At 44.5% G+C, this 19,923-nt stretch overlaps 1 protein-coding gene across 1 annotated transcript in view; it reads right to left on the minus strand.

Moving 5' to 3' along the window:
* KIT (KIT proto-oncogene, receptor tyrosine kinase) overlaps positions 1 to 19,659 on the minus strand; it is a 144,504-nt gene extending 124,845 nt beyond the window's left edge. Inside the window, exon 1 of the mRNA XM_081959290.1 lies at positions 19,493 to 19,659. Within this exon, the coding sequence (XP_081815416.1) occupies positions 19,493 to 19,550 (58 nt within the window). The 5' untranslated portion in view covers positions 19,551 to 19,659. The remainder of the gene's footprint in view (positions 1 to 19,492) is intronic.
* Positions 19,660 to 19,923: the final 264 nt, after the last annotated feature.

Consider the following 19,923-nt stretch of genomic DNA (forward strand, 5'->3'; position numbering starts at 1 on the left):
GTTGAACTAGAATTCACACTCTCCCAGTTTCTAGCTGAATGCTACAACATTACACCAAACTGCCTACAAACAAATTAACCAGTCCTGGCTGAAGAATTGTGGGAATTGAAGTTCACATGTCTTAAAATTTCCACTGACTGGGGAATTCCGGGATCTGGAAGTTCACATTTTTTAAAGTTGCCTAGGATTGAGAATCACTGATCTAGATCTTCTCCATCTTAGTAAAAAAAAAACCATGATGTGATGTGACAGCAATTAGCTGATCTGAAAGCCATCTCATCTCCAATTTGTGAGCAATATCTTTGACAGCTATACACAACCTGCAATCTGACATATCCATTTACAGAACTACTCTGACTAATCAATCAATCTGATTCATCCTTTGGAAATGATTGCCTCATTTAATTATCCTTTAGGGTTGTTGTTGTTTTTTAAAAAAAGTCAAATCATGTTGTGACTGGCACCATTCGTGATAGTTATTGACACTCCCATGGGTTCCTCATGAGTCCACATTCGTAATTTTATTCTGAAATAGCGATAACTTAGGCAGGAGGGTAGCAGGCAGCACTTTTCACGAAGAAATGTTCTTTGATTCATAAATGCTGCCCGAACAGATGGAAAACCTCAGAACCAGTTTGTTACATTAAAAGCAAAGCTTTATTCCACCTGTTACTAAGATGCAGACATTTCAAAAGCAGAAATCTTAAAAGAGACTGAAAACACTATTACAAGAAAAGCATTGATTTTTGGCAAGCCGTGTAACAAAACCACAACTGAAAATTTCATTTCAATTGTGCAAGAGCGACAACCTCCTATATTCTATAAAAATGTAAACTCCAGCAATTTTTTCGCCAATATTCTTCTCCCCCCCCCCCCAATTCCTATTTTCACATAAGTATGAAAACAGTACAGGTCCAAAATAACTATTATTCAGCTTTTGGCTGTTTATTTGTTTATTTGTATCTCATCTTTTATTATTTTTAGGGATAACTCAAGGTGGCAAAAATATCCAATACAACTTCCTCTTACTTTTCTGTCACAACAGCTCTGTGAGGTGGATTGGACTAAGACAGGGGCCAGCAAACTGCGGCTCTGGAGCCGCATGTGGCTCTTTCCTCCCTCTGCTGCGGCTCCATCACCGGTCGGCACCACAATTTTGAGAGGAACTTCCGGTGGGTGGGGGGAGAGAAGCACAGTGCGCCAGGAGAAGACTCTATGGCAAGGGGTGGGTTTTCCAGTTGTCTCCACAATTGATAGGGCTTTCGGTTATGACAGGTAGAGGAAAAAGTATGCCACGCTAGGAGGAGACTCTATGGTGGGGGAACTGAACTTCCGGTCAGCTCCAGAATTGAACAGGGGGCTTCCGGTTAGGACCTTTGTGGCTCCCGGTGTTTTCTGTGGGAAACGGGTCCAAATGGCTCTTTGAGTGTTTTAAGTTTGCCAACCCCTGGACTAAGAGAAAGGCATTGGACCAAAGTCACTCAAGTTGGCTTTTAACGCGGCATTTGAACTCTTGGTCTCCTCCTTTCTAGCCTGGTGTCTTAATCACTAGACCCGTGATGGCAAACCTGTAGCACGCAAAGCCCTCTCTGCAGCCACGAGAGCCATCTCTCCAGCTCAGCTCCACTGTGCATGGGCACCCACCTCCTGCCAGCCAGCTGATTTTTGGATCTCTGCCATGCACGCAAGGGGGCGGGGCGCATGCGGGAGAGGTGCATGCATGTATGGGGGGAGCATAGTGCCGCTCCCCTCCATGGCCCATTCAGTCCCAGAAAGCTGCAGGGAGGCCTGCTAAGCCCAAAACGGGGCAGGGGGGTGTCACATATGCATGTGCACATGGGGGGAGCATAGGAGTGTCACGCGTGGATGGGCAAGGGGCCATATGTGGGGGTGTCACACGCGCATTGCATTATGGGTGTGGGTACGTGCACGCTTTTGGCACACGACGTCAAAAAGATTAGCCATCACTGCCATTCAACTGGTTGGTTGTAAAAAACAAAGTGCTTTTTAGATGTGACAGTCAAACTCAGTTTTATTCCTTCAGCTCTGTATTTCCATCGGGCCTTTGTTTGTAATAGTATCAAGCAAGCAATGAGAAACATCCGTTCTCAGTCACAAGTTGAAGTGCCAAGTTGCAATTTCTACCCACAGGAAAGAAAAGGCCCAGCACATCCGAATACCTTTGTTATCTCTCCTTCCAAGCAGCACAAATCATCTGTCAGATTTCCAAATAGAAATATTTAATAGAAAGGAAGAGGGGAAAAAACATCTTGAAGTTAACTAAGATGCAAAGCTAAATTCTTTTATCAGAGAACTCTAAATTTATTTATTTATTTATTTTATTTCTTAGATTTTTAGACCGCCCCTCTCCCAAAAAGGGACTCGGGGCGGTGTACAGTCAATACAATAAAACCAGTCATAAAATTAAATACATTTAAGCTACATTTAAGATACATTTGGAGGGGAGATAGGCTGTACTAAGAAATAAATAATTCTAATCCTAAAAACATCACAATTAAAACCCCAAACCCTAAAATAAAATAAATCCCTGGGAGGTAAAACTAAGAAAGTGCCAGGCCAGCTGATTGAAACAGGTGAGTCTTTAACTTTTGCCGGAAGGAACGGAGGTCGGTGGTAGTTCGAATGTCTGGGGGGAGGTCATTCCAGAGGGTTGGGCCCATCACAGAGAAGGATCTACTCCTAGGTGTCGCCCGCTGGCATTGCCTAGCAGACGGCACCAGGAGGAGCCCCTCCCTGTGTGAGCGGATAGGTCGCAGGGACGTATGTGGAAGGATGTGATCCTGCAGATAACTAGGTCCTCTGCCATGGAGCGCTTTAAAGATGGTGATCAATACCTTGAAACGCACCCGAAAGGCCACAGGTAGCCAGTGCAGCTCGCGCAGGAGAGGTGTTACGTGGGAGTAACGTGTACTTCCCATAATAACCCGCGCGGCTGCGTTCTGAACTAGCTGCAGTCTCCGGATGCGTCCCAAGGGAAGCCCCATGTAGAGGGCATTGCAGTAGTCCAGGCGAGACGTCACCAGCGCATGAGTGACCGTGCGCAGGGCACTCCGGTCCAGTAGGGGGCGCAATTGGCGCACCAGGCGAACCTGGTGGAACGCCCCCCTTGCCACGGCTGCCACATGGTCCTCCATTGACAGCCGGGCATCAAGGAGGACGCCCAAATTGCGCGCCCGCTCCACAGGGGACAGTTGTTCGCCCCCTATGGCCAGCGATGGGGTCAGCTGGCTGAACCGAGGTGCCGGTAACCACAGCCACTCGGTCTTGGAGGGGTTGAGTTTGAGTCTGTTGTCCCCCATCCAGACCCCGACGGCTTCCAAACACCGGGACATCACTTCGATGCCTAATAAAATGTTAAAACTAAGTACAACAAAGAAACAATCCATTAATAGTGTGCTCATCACAGCTTTTTTCTTCAAAAGTAAACTTCAGATGTATCTATGAGATCAACGGAAGGACACTGTCCTCCTATCAAGTAGTTCAAACAAAGGCTCAAGCAAAGAAACAGAATATTTTCTCCAGTCTCATCAGACCAAGTTCCTGTTGCACTCAAAACAATCACACTGCTTATCATACAATTCAGAGATGGAAACACCAATCTTGTTTTTTAATGAAATAAATGTAATCAGTTATGTTCACAATCAGTTTCGGTTACTAAAATAATTCAATAAAATCGCCATATCAGTTATTGCATTTGCATGTAAATAAAAGTTCTCTAAAAATATTCTCTATCCTTCCTATTCGTTTACAAAGATTCACCACCACAACACTTTAGAAAAAGAGGAATAATTCCTTGGTGTTTATCTTGCAACCATAATTTTGTGTAACCAGGAAGGATAAATCCACAATCGTTCTTAAGACTTGGATTCAAATCCTAACCATATTTATAAAATATTCCTATTGATTTCAGAAAAGCCCTGTTTCAGGTTAAAGCTCAAAAATCACAAAACCCAAGACACTGAGCTTGTCGATCAGAAAGGTCGGCAGTTCGGAGGTTCGAATCCCCAGTACATGTCTCCTGCATGAGCAGGGGGTTGGATCAGCTGACCTCCAAGGTCCCTTCCAACTCTGTTACTGTTACTAGAATAGGCAAGTGTCTTAAAAGCCATCCATCCATCCATCTATCTAATTTATTGATCACCCATCTTACTACAGGGTAACTGTAGGAGACTTTAGTTAATTCCTACTCAGTATAACATTTCACAAAACATCCCTGTCAAATGATCATCCAGGCCTTGTTTGAAGACTTCTAGCAAAAGAGATCTCACCCATACATGTGGTAGCCTATTCCACTGGTCAGGAGACTCCTTATGAGGTCCAGCATCATCCTCAAACTCAGAGGTGGTATTCAGCCGGTTCTGACCAGTTCTGGAGAACCAGTAGTGGAAATTTTGAGTAGTTCGAAGAACCGGTAAATACCACCTCTGGCTGGCCCCGCCCCCATCTATTATCTGCCTCCCCAGTCCCAGCTGATCGGGAGGAAATGGGGATTTTGCAGTATCCTTCCCCTGGAGTGAGGAGGGAATGGAGATTTTACTCTATCCTTCTCCAGCCATGCCCACAGAACCGGTAGTAAAAAAAATTAAATCCCACCACTGCTCAAACTGCGTTGTAGTTTTAAGCCAATGATTCTGCTCAGACGATCCATTCCTTCTTCTAAGTCAGGGGTCCCTAACCTTGAGAACTTTAAGCCTGGCGGACTTCAACTCCCAGAATTCCCCAGCCAGCTTTGTCAAGGTTGGAGACCCTTGTTCTAAGTGATATCGCCTCAAGTTCTTTATGTAGGCCAAACACAGATAATTTAACCATTCCTCGTAGGGCTTCGTTTCCAGACCCTTCACCATTTTGGTAGCTCTGCTTTTGTCACTATCTTTTTGGAATGGTCCCACCCAGAAGGAACCATTTTCACTTCATTTGGAGATGCAGACAACACAGACTCATCACCAAACAGCCTGTGCCTGTCTTCAACGGTGAAGGGACAGAGGGCAGAAAACACCCTGCAGCCAAGAAGGCTCCACACCCATTTGCACTACTCAGGTGACACTGAGGACATAGACAAACTTCCATGTGGCTTCAATGACTCTTTAAAACAGAGGTGTCAAACTCAAGGCCCGTAAGCCGCATCCGGTCTACAGGGTGCTTAAATCTGGCTTGCAGGGCCTGGAAATAGCAAAGGACTAGCCTGCGGTGCCTCTGCCAGCCACAACAGGGTGTGGGGGGCACGCCGTGCCCCATTTTCAGCCTGGACAGCCTCCTGCAGCACTTAGCTGGCCAAAATGGGATGCGGGGGGGAGGGGTTAGAGGCCCCATTGTGGCCAGCAGGAGGCATCCGTCCCCCCAACCCAAGCCAGCTCGCGGAGAACTATAATACTGATCCAGCCCTCTATTTCCAAGACCAGCTGTCTGTAAGGAGTATAAATCCTTCCATTCCCTACCATCCAGTCAGAGCGGAGGAAGCTTCTTAAATGAGAAGCAAAACATCTTCAAAGAAAAAACAAGAACGTCCAAGTGCCTCCTGAAAAAGCACCTTTAGGACAACCATGACCTGAATGACCAAAAATCTCTGATCTGAGACTGAGAAATGGACACCATATTCCATTTTGGCAAAGGTAAACTGGAATGAAGCAACTAATTCTTATGATCTGGACTATATATATCCCTGTTCATACACACCAAAGCCTTTGCTTTGGGGTTATCTGTCAATTCATTATGTTTCATTCGTGGTCAACAAAAATCCCCAGATTCTTTTTCATCGGCTCTACTGCTAAACTAGATCTCTCTCTTCTTCCACTTTTGTCTTTCAGATGCAGGCAGAATTTTACATTTTACTTACTAAATTCCATTCCATTCATTTCAGCTTAGTGAGCATTTTTTCCCTGAATCTTCTTTTTCTAAAATTTTGCCCAAAACCACCCAGCTTTGCATCCAGCTGCAATTTCTTCAAGGGAAACTCAAATTTGTCAATTTCAATTCTGTGTCATTTACTTGGTTTCTCATCACCTTCCTCCAGGATATTTGTCTGTTTTACTCCCAGTCTGTCATATTAATCTAGGACTCCTTACTGCAGGGGTGTCCAAACTTGGCAACTTTAAGACTTGTGGACTTCAACTCCCAGAATTCCCCAGCTGGGGAATTCTGGGAGTTGAAGTCCACAAGTCTTAAAGTTGCCAAGTTTGGACACCCCTGCCTTACTGTAATCATCTCATTTCCAAAGCCAGGCAGGTGCTGCTACCTATTAAATATGAAGGTGGTCTTTTACATTGTCAGTCTGTAATAATCCTCCTTGTGTGTCTTCTACAAACCTGACGAGTCTTTCAAAAGAACTGTCCCATGCACAAGTATTCTCAAAAGTGATTTGGGTACTTCTGAGAAATCGTACACAAAAGATAAACATTATTGGCAGATTATGTTGAAGGAAAGCAAAATATAGATAACTCTGTTATCAGTGACACAACCGCAGTGTTTTTGAAATAGAGTTTGCCAGAAGATTATGGTAAAAGGTCACATGACCTCTGTATCCTTAACTTAACTTAACTTTATTGGATTTCTAGACCGCCCCTCTCTCAAAAGAGACTCGGGGCGGTGTACAGTCATATTAAAATAGTTGAACAGTAAATATACATGTTATAAGTATACAATAAATAAATTAAACATAGGACTGGAGGAGGTAGTAGAAGTTTCCTGTACAATTTAGTTAAGTTAGATTTAAAAAATTTTTAAAATTTTAAAAAGTTAAAAACATTAACCTTAAAAGCTATCCCAAATAAAATATCCGCCAGGGGGTAAGAGTAGAACTATAAGTGGGCCAGGCCGGCTAGTCGGAACAGGTGAGTCTTAAGTTTTTGTTGGAAGGAGCGGAAGTCCGTAGTAGTTCTAATATCGGGGGGGAGGTTATTCCAGAGGGTTGGGCCCATCACAGAGAAGGCTCTACTCCTAGGCGCCGCCCGTTGGCATTGCTTGGTGGACGGCACCCAGAGGAGTCCCTCCCTGTGTGAGCGAAATGATCCTAGATTCAGTGTTCTAATTCTGCCAACCCTGGGGAAAAAAAATCTTTTCCAATCCAGACCTATTATGTTCTGGAGCAGCAATCACCAACTAGTGATCCGTGGACCACTGGTGGTCCGTGAGAAAATGTTGGTGGTCTGCAGAAAAATTATTTGCACTTTTTCATATTGCAGTAAATCAGGGCTCCTCAAACTACGACCCCACAAATGAATGTTTGTGTTGCTACAGAGAGTTTCCTCCTTCTGGGTCTTTTTTTATGGGTCGGAGGGGGGAAGAAATTCCAACTTGGGGTCTGCTTCAACCTCCTAGTGGGGCGCTTTGGCCGAAGGCTGGAGGGAAGAGTCACTGGTGGCCAAGAGCCGGAGGGCCTTTTCCCAGTGGGACTGCATCATGGCCTGGAACTGGATGACCATCTCAGCCCGCTGAGCCTCCAGGCGCCGGTACCTGGCTTTGCACTCCCGCAGGTCTTCCCTCTGCTTGGAAAGCCTACGCTCGTAGTCCTCAGTGAGGTGCTTCTGCTGAGCCTCCTTATCGGTCAGATCCAATTTGAACTGAGCTGTTTTGCCAACTCTTTCTCATGGTGGCTGCTTAGCTCCAGCAACTGCTTCCTGTTGGGGCCCTAAGGAGCCCGGGCGGGCAGGCGAGGAGTAGTGAGTAGAAGCCGGCAAGGCGCTCCACGTGAGTGACATCGAGTTGGCCACGCCCTCCAAGTCACATGACCACCTCGCCACACCCACCCAGCCGGCATTAGGCAGATCATATTAATAGTCCGCGGGATTTAAAATTATGAATTTAGTGGTCCCTGAGGTCCGAAAGGTTGGTGATCCCTGTTCTGGAGAAGAACAAAACCATCTTGGCATGCCAAGAAACTGTATTAAATAGAGAAGACCTACAGCATATTGGAGGAGCATATGATTCCATTCCTGTCTGAAATTCTGAAGAACTGACTCCTATGAAGAATAGAGAGAGATGATCAGGTGCCCTTGTTTTGTATTTCGTCTCACATCAGGAAGCCTAAAGGCAGAAGATTGTGAAATTCTGGGATAAAACATCTGGAGAACATCCAGTTACATATATAAGCAACACTGATGTAGACAGATCAATGTTTCTCACGTGCTCTGAGGTACTGACAGGATCTCAAGAAGCTACCCAAATCTACATGATTCATATAAAGGACTCCCATTTCAGACATACAAAAATAAGAGGAATAAAACTTTTCAGACTCCAAAAACCGGGTTGTTCATAGCTTTCACTTGAGGAAACAAGTCAAGAGAAATTCTTTGAGGTCATATCTATCTATCAATCAGACTATTTCACCCCAGTGATTCATGTAGGGATGGTTTTGTATCCATTTTGTGTCATTTCCCATCCATCCATAAGAAAATAAAAATACAACAAATAGTAATATGAATTTTGGGTAGCTCTTAGTCTATCATAAGAGTCATAGTGGCACAGTGGTTAGAATGCAGTATTGCAGCCAAATTCTGCCGACTGCCAGCAGTTCAATTCTCACCAGCTCAAGGTTGACTACCATTTTATGACAATGAACTATTTAGAAAGTTGGAAATGATTACACTCTTCGGTTACGATTCTAGCACTACCACAGTTCTACAACTAACCCCAGAGGACATCCATTTACCACGGTTAAGATAGCAGTACAAAAACACAGAGGGCAATTTTATTAAAAACATGTTTTTAAAATAATTGTAATTAAACTTCAATGCAACATAAAGTAAATCAAATTGAATCTCTTCAATTCACTTGTGTCTCAGTTCTATACACAGGACCCAAACATAATATGAACTGATTTCATGTTCTTTCTCTTCAAATGTACCAGTTTTTTAATCCTCAGCAGAATCAGAGATATACATTCTGAATAGAATTCAGAAGATTAAGAAGTGGGAAACATTATTTTGGGGGGGAAAAGAAAACCCTGAAGATGATGTGAGAATAACTATATTTCAATAAACCATGAACTGTGTTAGATACTTGTTCTAACTACAGTGGTTTCCACCAAGGTCCTCTGTTCCGGCGGAAACAGAGGTTTAATCCTATTGGTCGAAGGGTCTGACAGTTCACTATAAAAGGGCTGCTGTCAGACTTAACCTTTGCTGGATTGTTCTCACTTGTTGTACTTAATAAAGAGCTGTTGTGACAGTTAAGCCTGTGTGTGCCTATCCATTACCCAATCTAACAAACTGCATATTTTGTGTGTGTGTGTGTGTGTGTGTGTGTGTTTTAAAAAAAGAAAGGTTCCTTTCAGGATATTGGAGATAATTTCCTCTTGTCCTTTCAGAATTGCTAAAAGAGACTTGAGGAAGTGAGTCAAAGTCCTGGAAGATGTTTGTACTACATTATAAAGAAAAACAACATCTGTAAAATGGTATGCAAATATAAAGAATAAGGCTGCATGGGATGGAGAACTGAAAATTACAGAAATAGAAGGAAAAGACCTACTTTTAAATAAAGTAGCTTATTGTGCAATATTAATCACAGTTATCTGAAATAAAATTTCAGTGGCGCTCTGAATTTGTAGACACATTCTTCACTCTGAGATATGAACATTTCCATTTATAAAATGCTTTCTGCGAATAGATCCATTGATCTATGAATTAATATTCCAATATGAGACTATCTGGAATGTAATCCCCTTGACTTAGAGCTGGAAGCCAAAACAGAGGAATGTAAACTTGTATGAAATACTGTCTTTTTTGAATAAAAGGGATGAAAAATGCCAGATTTGATTTAAATTATTCCAAGTATTTTGGTACAGCTGAAGTTTTTACTATTTGTTTATGAAAGTATTTGTGCTGTGATTTCTGATTCTATATCTGCACATACCTTAATAAATCACACTGAATTCAGCAGCACTGACTTTTGAGCTGGGTAAGATAATATAGCTGTTTTTAATGCACACACACACACACAAATGGGAGAGGAAGAGTGTGTTTGTGTGTGCATGCTTTTATAGGATTCACAAGAAAAGCAGATTCTACAGATCAGTGATAGCCAACCATTTTTTGTCAAATGTGCCAAATGGTACATCCAATATCTATGATAGGAAATTCCTATAAATGTTGTCCTGTATACATACTGTTCCTACAACAACACATTGTGACTGCGTGAAACCGCATTGCTTTGCTTCTTCAGGTAGCCTTGACTCTGATCACTGAACTGAAGCAGTGTCAGGACGCAGAAATGTGTACAGGTATAGGGATAGATAGATGCATGGATGGATGGATGGGTGGGTGGATGGATGGATGGATGGGTGGATGGATGGACAGACGAATGGACGGACATGCCTTCTAACATACTTGCCTATTCTATGTTCTGTGGTTTTTGAGATTTAACTTGAAAGGACTTTTCTGAAATCAACAGGACTACTGGATTATTGGATGGACGCATGGATGGATGGACAGACGGATGGACGGACATGCCTTCTAACATACTTGCCTATTCTATGTTCTGTGGTTTTTGAGATTTAACTTGAAAGATATTTTTTCTGAAATCAAGACTATTGGATTATTGGATGGATGGATGGACAGACGGACAGACAGACAGACATGCCTTCTAAGATACTTGTCTAGTCTAGTGTTCGGTGGTTCTTGAGATTTAACTTGAAAGGACTTTTCTGAAATCAATAGGACTATTGGATTATTGGATGGATTTAACTTGAAAGAGGGGTTTTCTGAAATTAATAGGATTATTGGATGGATGGACATAGCATATGTATATATGTGTTATGTATGTGTATGGGTAGAATATATACTTTCTTCTGAGATCAGCCAAACATAATTTAATTTTTAATGTGTGCCAGTGTGCTCACAATAAAAAATGACAATAATGGTTATCTTATTTGTTCTGCCACTTCATATCAGCAGAAATTACTTTGGTTCCTAGGTAGGGAAGCCAACAAAGAATCCACTCTGTCTGAGACCATAGCTACAAACAAGGGCATCAGTCTGCATGACATCGCCACAGCATCTTGTTAAAGATCAATGGAGCGTCAACTTTCCTAGAAGAGTTTAAGATGCACCTGAAAGTCACTAGCACTTTATTCTGCAGAATTGCATTGAAGGGGTGATCGATGAAAGCAAAAGCCTTGGAGGCTTCACAGAGGCTTACTATAGGTGTAACCATTTTAAAAACACTGACTTGAAACAATCACATCCATCATTTCTCTGCAAGACCTTGATTTCTCTCAGTTCTGAATTTACATGCCATGCACTTACTTCCTCAAACTCTATATAAATACAGGTTGTCAACGAAACCACAATTGAGCCAAAATGTATGTGACTAAACGAGACAGTTGTTAAGTGAATTTTGCCCCATTTTATGACCTTTTATGGCACAGTTGTTAATTATTGTGAATTATTGCAGCTGTTAAATTAGTAACTTCCCTGTTGACTTTACTTCTAAGAAGTTTGCAAAAGGAGGTTGCTGCAACCGACGTAAGTATGAATCAGTTGCCAAGCATTTGAATTTTAATCACGTGACGATGTAGATGCTGCAATGGTCATAAGTGTGAAAAAGTGGTCGTACGTCCCTTTTATCAGTGCCAATGAAACTCTGAATGGTCCCTAAATGAACTGTGCATTTCACAGGAAGGCTTCATCGGAAATTCTATCAGATGCCGATTCTCCTCTATTGGAAAGAGTGAAGCCAAACAGCAAACCAAGAACTTAAACTTCATGTAAATGTCTGTCTTATATTTTCTTCGGTAGAGATCTATTAGAGATGGGGTGGGATTCAGCCAGTTCGCACCGGTTTGGGCGAACTGGTTGTTGCAATGACCAGCTGGCCCTACCCTCCCAGGAGTCTCCATGTGGCCCATTCATCAGGCCACGTAAGTGCAGGGGCCACGCGGAGACTCTGGGAGGGTGAAAAATGGGCCTCCCAGAAGTCTAGAAACGGGCCTGTTCTTGGCCTCCAGAGGTCTTCCGGAGCCCGGGGGAGGCTGTTTTTGCCCTCCTCGAAGCTTGAGGAAAGCCTCCAGAGCCTGGGAAGGGTAAAAATGGGCCTACCAGAAGTACTGGACGTCTGAAAACAGGCCCGTTTCCAGCCTCCGGAGCTTGGGGGAGGCTGTTTTTGCCCTCCCGGAGTCTCGGTGAAAGCCTCCAGAGCCAGGGGAGGGCAAAAACTCCCCCACCATGGTGCAGGAGGCTGAGTAGGCCACCCCCAGCATGGCCACGCCCACTCAGCAACCGGCAGAGAACAGGTTACTAACATTTTTCAATTCCACCCCTGATACGATCAGTGCATCTCTCTCAAATTCGTGCTTCCCAGTATTAATAAATTAATCCCAGGTGTCTCTCTCAGCAAAAACAAACAGTGGTACTCAAAAGTCACCCGGTGTCAGCATGCAAGTAAACAAAGAGTAGAAGGCAGGAATAACCACTCCAATAAACTCTAGTACAGTGCAATAATGAGTACATTAATGAGTTTTCTTCTTCCAAAGAAGCTATTAAGTCTGGACATGTTTTCCCAAGTTTTCCTTAGATAATATTCTATCAAGAAATTATAAGGTAGCTAATCTTTCCCTGGAAAATAATCAGATATCTCTAATGCATCCAAACTAAGGCTCAATTTCATCTTTCTAATAGGCTATTATCAGTGGACATAGTGTAATAATGTTCTTCAGGAAAATATTCTGAAATGCATTAAAAACAGATTTCAGGAAAACCTCTGGAGCTTTCACCATGAATAGGGAAAGAAAGACCAAACTGAAAGAATCATCTATAGATCTTATTTTCTTTCATAAATTGGCACAAAATGTTGCAAGCATAGACAAAGTTTCATTTGCTTTGTTGCCTCCCCTTCTTTCTCAGGCAATCCTACATCTTCCCAATGATTGTCCAAGGAAATCAATTTTTCCTGCATTCCACCTGAATATAGGCTGCATAAACAGAGGGACAGAATCAAGATCCCGTGGAGTGTTAATGCCACTTTATAGGGCCTTGGTAAGGCCACACTTGGAATACTGCATTTAGTTTTGATCACCACAATGTAGAAAAGATGTGGAGACTCTGGAGAGAGTGCAGAGAAGAGCAACAAAGATGATTAGGGGACTGGAGGCTAAAACATATGAAGAATGGTTGCAAGAACTGGGCATGGCTAGTCTAGTGAAGAGAAGGACTAGGGGAGACATGATAGCAGTGTTCCAATATTTGAGGGGCTCCTATAAAGACGAGGGGGTCAAACTATTCTCCAAAGCACCTGAGGGCAGGACAAGAAGCAATGGATGGAAACTAATCAAGGAGAGAAGCAACCAAGAACCAAGGAGAAATTTCGAGACAGTGAGAACAATTAACCAAAATGCCTTCAAAAGGCGTGGGTGCTCCCTCACTGAGGCTTTTAAGAAGAGACTGGACAGCCACTTGTCTGAAATGGTATAAGGTCTCCTGCCTGTGCAGGGGGCTGGACTAGAAGATCTCTAAAGTCCCTTCCAACTCTTGTTATTCTGTCAACACCAGGATTCTTAGATAAAGGTTATGGAAGAATTCCAGAAATTTTAGTCCCAACACACTCTGAAAGGCTTAATTTGGGGGAATAGTATCTACATCCTAATTGATATAATTTCACGTATATTTCTCAAACAATATCCAAGCTTTCAAATAATCCTAAACCATAATTTGGTATGCTGTTCTAACACAAACACATGAACCCCACTATTGTGGATTATCAAACAAATGCATTCTGAGTTAATACTGTGTATGAACTCAGCTACTCAGCTAGTACGAGAACTGATTCAAACTGTGGTACAACTTGTTGCACCTAGGAACTTGCAGTTGTAAAAGGAGACCTAGCCACAGAGAGAGAGAGAGAGAGAGAGAGAGAGAGAGAGAGAGAAAAGAGAGAGAGAGAGAGAGATTATGTACAACAGGAACATTTTCAGAGATTCTATTATTCAAAGCGGGGAAAACATTGCTCTCCAAGCTCAGAAAAGTGCAAATGTCTTTAAAAACACCTAGATCAGTGTTTCTCAAACTTGGCGACTTTAAGTCCTGTGGACTTCAACTCCCAGAATTCCCCAGCCAGCTATGCTGGCTGGGGGATTCTGGGAGTTGAAGTCCACAGGACTTAAAGTCGCCAAGTTTGAGAAACACTGACCTAGATGATAAACGATGGTTTTCATGAATGCCTGATTTCCTATGGACTTAACGTAAGTTTAGCTCCTTCGGGTTCTTATTCTTGATTTGACTTCCACCAGCAGTTGCTATAGCAGCCTCCTTTCAAAGACCAGATGTCAATTGTAATCTAGTAACAGCAGCTTGCCCAGATTTTCAGGGCTCACCTAACTGCCGGGAAGAGGGGGGGACTGTTTCTAAAGACTTTCAAGATGCAACATAGGGATGTCTGCCGCCTTATCTGTGGACTCCACTATCAGTAACCCCATATTTCTCCAGCTACCTCTGAGTTGCACAGGTACTTTGTTCGTTGCTATTCTTTTTTCAAAAGGAGCATAGCATTTTATATGTGTGTTTGTTTGTCAAGTGTGTATAAGATAATAGATATAAGTACATACAAGATTATGAATACATGAAATGGAACGAATAAATGGAGACAGTAGGACAGGGACGGTAGGCACGCTGGTGCGCTTAAGTACGACTCTTACAGACCTCTTAGGAATGGGGTGAGCTCAGCAGTAGACAGTAAGGTTAAAGTTATGGGGGTTAGAGGATGTAACAGGTAGAGTATTCCAGGCATTGACCACTCTGTTGCTGAAGTCGTATTTTCTGCAATCGACTTTGGAGCTGTTTACCTTGAGTTTGTATCCATTGTTTGCCCATGTGTTGTTATGGTTGAAGCTTTGTCTTCGATTGCCCCTGGAAGCTAATAAGCAGAGTATGATTGAGATTGTCTTCTGCCCCACAGAGATAGAATGGCTCGTAAACTTATTTGGACCCCATCCAAACAATGGCTAGCACTGCTCAATACACCTTTGCCTGCAACTAGTATCACTCTCAAGATACCTGCACATGAATCCAAAAGGTTTCCACTGCAGATACAAGAACCAAATTTCTCAACCAACATTCCCTCTTCGCTGTGGGCCCAATATGCATATAATTTACACCTAGGGTGGGTCCTTTGGAGGAACGCGGAGGCTCAATGGCTAAGACGGTGAGCTTGTCGATCAGAAAGGTCAGCAGTTCACCAGTTTGAATCCCTGGCGCCACGTAACGGAATGAGTTTCCGTTACTTGTTCCAGCTTCTGCCAACCTAGCAGTTCAAAAACATGTAAAAGGCAAGTAGAAAAATAAGAACCACCTTTGGTGGGAAGGTAACAGCGTTCGGTGCTCCTTCGGCATTTAGTCATGCCGGCCACATGACCACAGAGATGTCTTCGGATAGCGCTGGCTCTTCGGCTTTGAAACGGAGATGAGCACCACCCCCTAGAGGCAGGAACAACTAGCACATATGTGTGAGGGGAATGTTTACTTTTACTTTTTAGGGTCCTTTGATTCAATCTTGGGTCAATTGAGGGCCTGAGTAATACTTTTTTTCTTCAAACCTGAAGCATCGGGCAGTCCTGATTTTCTTCAGATTTGAAGGGAAAAAGCATTTGAGAGCGTGTGGAGCTCTCAGGAAACACCTGCCTGCAATTCTTTCAAGCAGCTGCAACTTATTCCTGTCCGCTCTCCAATGATGCGGCACAATCCTGGGAAAGGATGCGTTTGGCTTAAGGAGTTGGAGACGTTTAGCATATCCGCATCCTATCACTTCAAAACCTTTTGACCACGAGCCATTGTACAACCCCAATGCACATCAATGCCTTCACTGCCTTCACAAGCATCTGGATACTTCTGTAGCTCAAACTTTATGATACCACAATTCCTAAAAACGATAAATGAATTGGTGTGATCCACACAACATCAAGGGTCCCCAACCCAAGGTCCGTAGACCGGCACCAGTCCGTGGCATGCCAGAAACCGGGGCGCACAAACAAGCGAAGCCCCATCCACGCAGAATGCAGAAAAGCACTGTTTCAGCTCCAGCATAGCCTGATTAGCACAAGCAACTGATTGTTGGTTGGATCGGCCTCTCAACCACCAGCTCTCTCAGGCTGCAGGGATTGCCATTGCTTATGGCCGCCTCCACGCACCCCATTTTCAGCTTCTGCATCCCATTTTTGGCCTCTGTGCACCCTCTTTTCAGCCTCCCTGCGTCCCATCTTCTGCCTATTCTGATCCCCACCTGGAATGGGCAGAAAATGGGGCGCACGGAGGCCAAAAATGGGGCGCACAGAGGTGGCAATAGGCAATCCCTGCAAGCCTGACGATCAGCTGCTTGTGCTAATCAGGCTTGTTTTCCACACCCAGTTCCTGCAACCGTTCTTCATATGTTTTAGCCTCCGGGCCCGTAATCATTTTGGTCGCTCTTCTCTGCACTCTTCCCAGAGTCTCTTTTTCGCATTGTGGTAACTCATAGTTTTAGTGCCTCTTCCCAACGTACATAAAGAGTTGTCCAAACTAGCTTCATGAAGGTGTCCAAAAGTAGGTACTCAATGCGGTGGTCCCAATGAACTGAGCAGAAAGGTCTTTGTGAGCCGAGACCAACCTGAGGCCAGGTAAATCCCCAGAACCATTCATGGATCTTTCAACATTGGAAATGCAGAATGAAGAGAATAAGTTACAAATTCTGTAGCCGCCATTATGTGCGTTTTCATGGCTGTTAAAAATTGTTTTTGCACTCTCTTACACCACAAAAACTTGATGATGTGATATGTGGGCCACCAGCCCAGTCCTGGACAAAGAGATTGGTACTCCTGCCTTCTGAAGAAGCATAAATCAGCAGGAAAGGAGAGAGAGAACTTACAAAGGCTTATTAGCAGAAGCAACTTTACACAGAATAGAAGTGGTAAATGAGAATAATTATGATTAACATCTCCTCTCAGTGGCAAATTCTGAAACTGCAGTTACATATCCAACAACCCACTCACCATCCATCAAAAACTGTACCTGAATGTGTATAGTATTTTAAGGAGCCTGTCAGAACGTTCCAACATTAATGTTTTGGAAATAAAACCAACAAAGGTCTGCAAAGTGATTGCAGAATTGTCTTTTAGGCAGGTTACTTAAAAAGTAGAACAGAGAGGCACAGCATGCATAATGGTGTTTGGAGCACAAAGCGCAACAGTACACTGAGTGCACCTAGGAGTTTTTGTAAAGCTGTATATAGGTCCAAAGTCATTCCAATTATTACTTTTTTATTTCTATCGCTAAATTTTATTTGCAGTGATTGCTGAAGGAAGTTAATTACTGGAAGAAAAAAACCCAATAATTTCACTGCGCTGGAACTAAAATAATTGTGCTTTATGGGACTTCAGACCTGTGCCAACATTCAATACAGTGTTTTTTTAAAAAAGTTAGCTTGGACATGGTTAAAGAGCAACATAGCTAACCAATCTATCAAATAATAGATTATAATAGTAGAATAGTTATTTTAAAAATAACTGAGAGGAAGAGTGGTCTAATCTATCAAGCCAGGGAGCAATAAGAACAATTTAAACAAACTGCATTTTGGCCCCCAGCAGTGAGTAGCACACAACTATTGTCCTATGGATTCCCTTTCAGCCTACACTGGAAATACATTTGAGAAGACAAGCTCAAAATCTGTTTCTCAGGTGAAACGGTTGATGTGCAGGATTAATTGTGCATGGGGGGAACAAGATTTTTAAACAGCATCCAGAAGGATAGTGTAAATCCACTCACATTACTACCTCAATTCACTAAAGACAGTGTTGGTGTAATTGATCATTTTGCAAAGGTTAGTCCAAAAAAAAAAACCTTGCAAAAATCAAGAGAGATGTAGTTAGCTCACCTCAATTTTTTATGGCGGTCTCTCTGGGACCTTGAAAGCCAAGGTTTTTTTTTTCTGCATCCATTCTCTCTTAAATAATGCCATCCCATCTCTATTTTCCTACTGGGACTACCCAACTCACAGACTTTGAAAATATTGCTGCTGGTTTCAAACCAGCTCCCCTTAAATTGTGCAGCGCAACCCTAGCCACAAGTCTTGAGAATTACCCCCCATTAAGGGAGGACAGGAGGATAAAGATATCGGCTATGCATTTTAAAAGAGTTTTCAGCAGAGCAGTAAAGCTACGCACTTTATGTTTGGGTGAAAATAGCACAAAATTCAGCGGTAGCTAAACTCCGGTCCTTTGCATATTACTCTCCAATGAAATAAAGGGAACGCGAAGCTTAGTAGACAGGCGTAGATCGAAGGGACAGGATGGCGCTAAGCAGTCCCTACACATTTTCCGTGGAAGCTGTGGGTGGGTGTTCCTCCGCGTTTTCAGATCCCTGGGAAAAAGCAGCCCACCGGTGCGATTCAAGGAGGCGCCGATTTGACGACTCCAAACCCGACGCTTATCCAACCTCCCTCGAAGTCGGTGGAAAGCAACTTTCCGAGGAGCGCAACGGCGGCGGAGCGGGAGAGAAGGCAAACTTCCACCCCCGGGCTCGCAATCGCAGCCTTAAGGAGTTTCGGGGAGCGGAACGGTAAAAAAAAACGTGCATCTCAAGCGTGGATCTGGGAACTTCGCTCCTAGTTAAGACCTAGCTTAAAAATACAGCATTTGTGAATGGAGGGGAGGGGGGGAGGGGGAGAGAGGAAAGAGAGAGACGGGGGGTGAGAGAAAGGGAGAGGGAAAGAGAGAGGGAGGAGAGAGAGGAGGAGAAGAAAGAGAGAGGGAGAGGGAGAAAAAGAAAGGGAGAGACAAGGGGGGAGAGAAAGAAATGGGCAGAAAGAGAATGTGGGAGAGAGGTAAAGGGAGTGAAAGGGGGAGAGAGAAAGAGGGAGAAAGAAAGGAAGAGTGAAAGAAAGGGGGAAGAAAGAGGGAACGATAAAGAGAGGGAGAGAGAAAGAAATGGGGAGAGAGTAAAGAGAGAGAGAGAAAGGGGGAGAAAGAAAAAGAAAGGGGGAGAGAAAGAAAGGGGGAGAGAAAGAAAGGGGAAGAGAGAAAGAGAGATAATGGGAGAGAGAGAAAGGGAGAAAGAAAGGAGGAGAGAGAAAGAGGGGGAGAGGGAGCGAAAGAAAGAGGGGGAGGAAGAGAAAGAGGGAGAATCAATCAGCCACGCAACTGCGAATCCACGAAATACCAGCGAACAACTGACCGATTTCCAGCTAAACTCGCGCGGGGGAAATTCACCGCTTTCCCAGCTGAGCTGCCGCCGCCTCTCTTGCCTTCCCCTCGACCTCCGCCACTCCGCTTCCCCGCCTCACCTGAGGCCGGCGGGGGGGGAAGGCCAGGGGGGAGAGATTGCATTCCCACGACCCCTCAGGCTCGCTGTGCCCGGGGCCGTACCGTCCATCCTGGGGGGGGGGGGAGGGAGAGAGAAGCGGCCAAGCCCCGCGCGGTTCTCCTCCGCCCGGCGGTTTCCAGGTAAGCGCCGCGAGCGAGTTCTCCGCCCGCCCGAGAAGAAGGAGCCGCCGCCGCCGCCAGAGCCGCTCGGTTGCCCACCTGTTGATGCGGCCAGGAGCGCCAGCCAAGCCAGTCCGAGCGCCCAGCGGCCTCCCATCGCGGGGCTGTCCGAGCGGGGAAAAAGTCCCTCCGGGCTGACCTTCTCGGGCGAAGCCTCACCTAAGAGGAGCCAGGAGCAACACACGCGACTCAGCCCCGCGCGCGAAGAGTTTCCCCCTCCCGCCCCCTCCTCCTCCTCCGGCCACGCCTCTGCCCCTCCCTCTCCGGCAGCCCACTGGCTCCGCCAGACCAGATTCACGCGGGGGGGGGGAGGCTTTGCAGCCGCTGGAACCTAAGAAGGAGGGGCTTTGGGGAGGGGGGGGAGCAGGAGGGTTTGGCGGGAACCCCAGGAGGGTCCCTTGGCGCTTCGGGCGTCTGAAGCGGGTTAAGCGAACTTCCACCGTTTGGTTTCCTCGGGGCGAGCATTTGGG

Source organism: Natrix helvetica (genome assembly GCF_964273705.1).
Source record: "Natrix helvetica genome assembly, chromosome: 7".
Lineage (NCBI taxonomy): Eukaryota > Metazoa > Chordata > Lepidosauria > Squamata > Natricidae > Natrix > Natrix helvetica.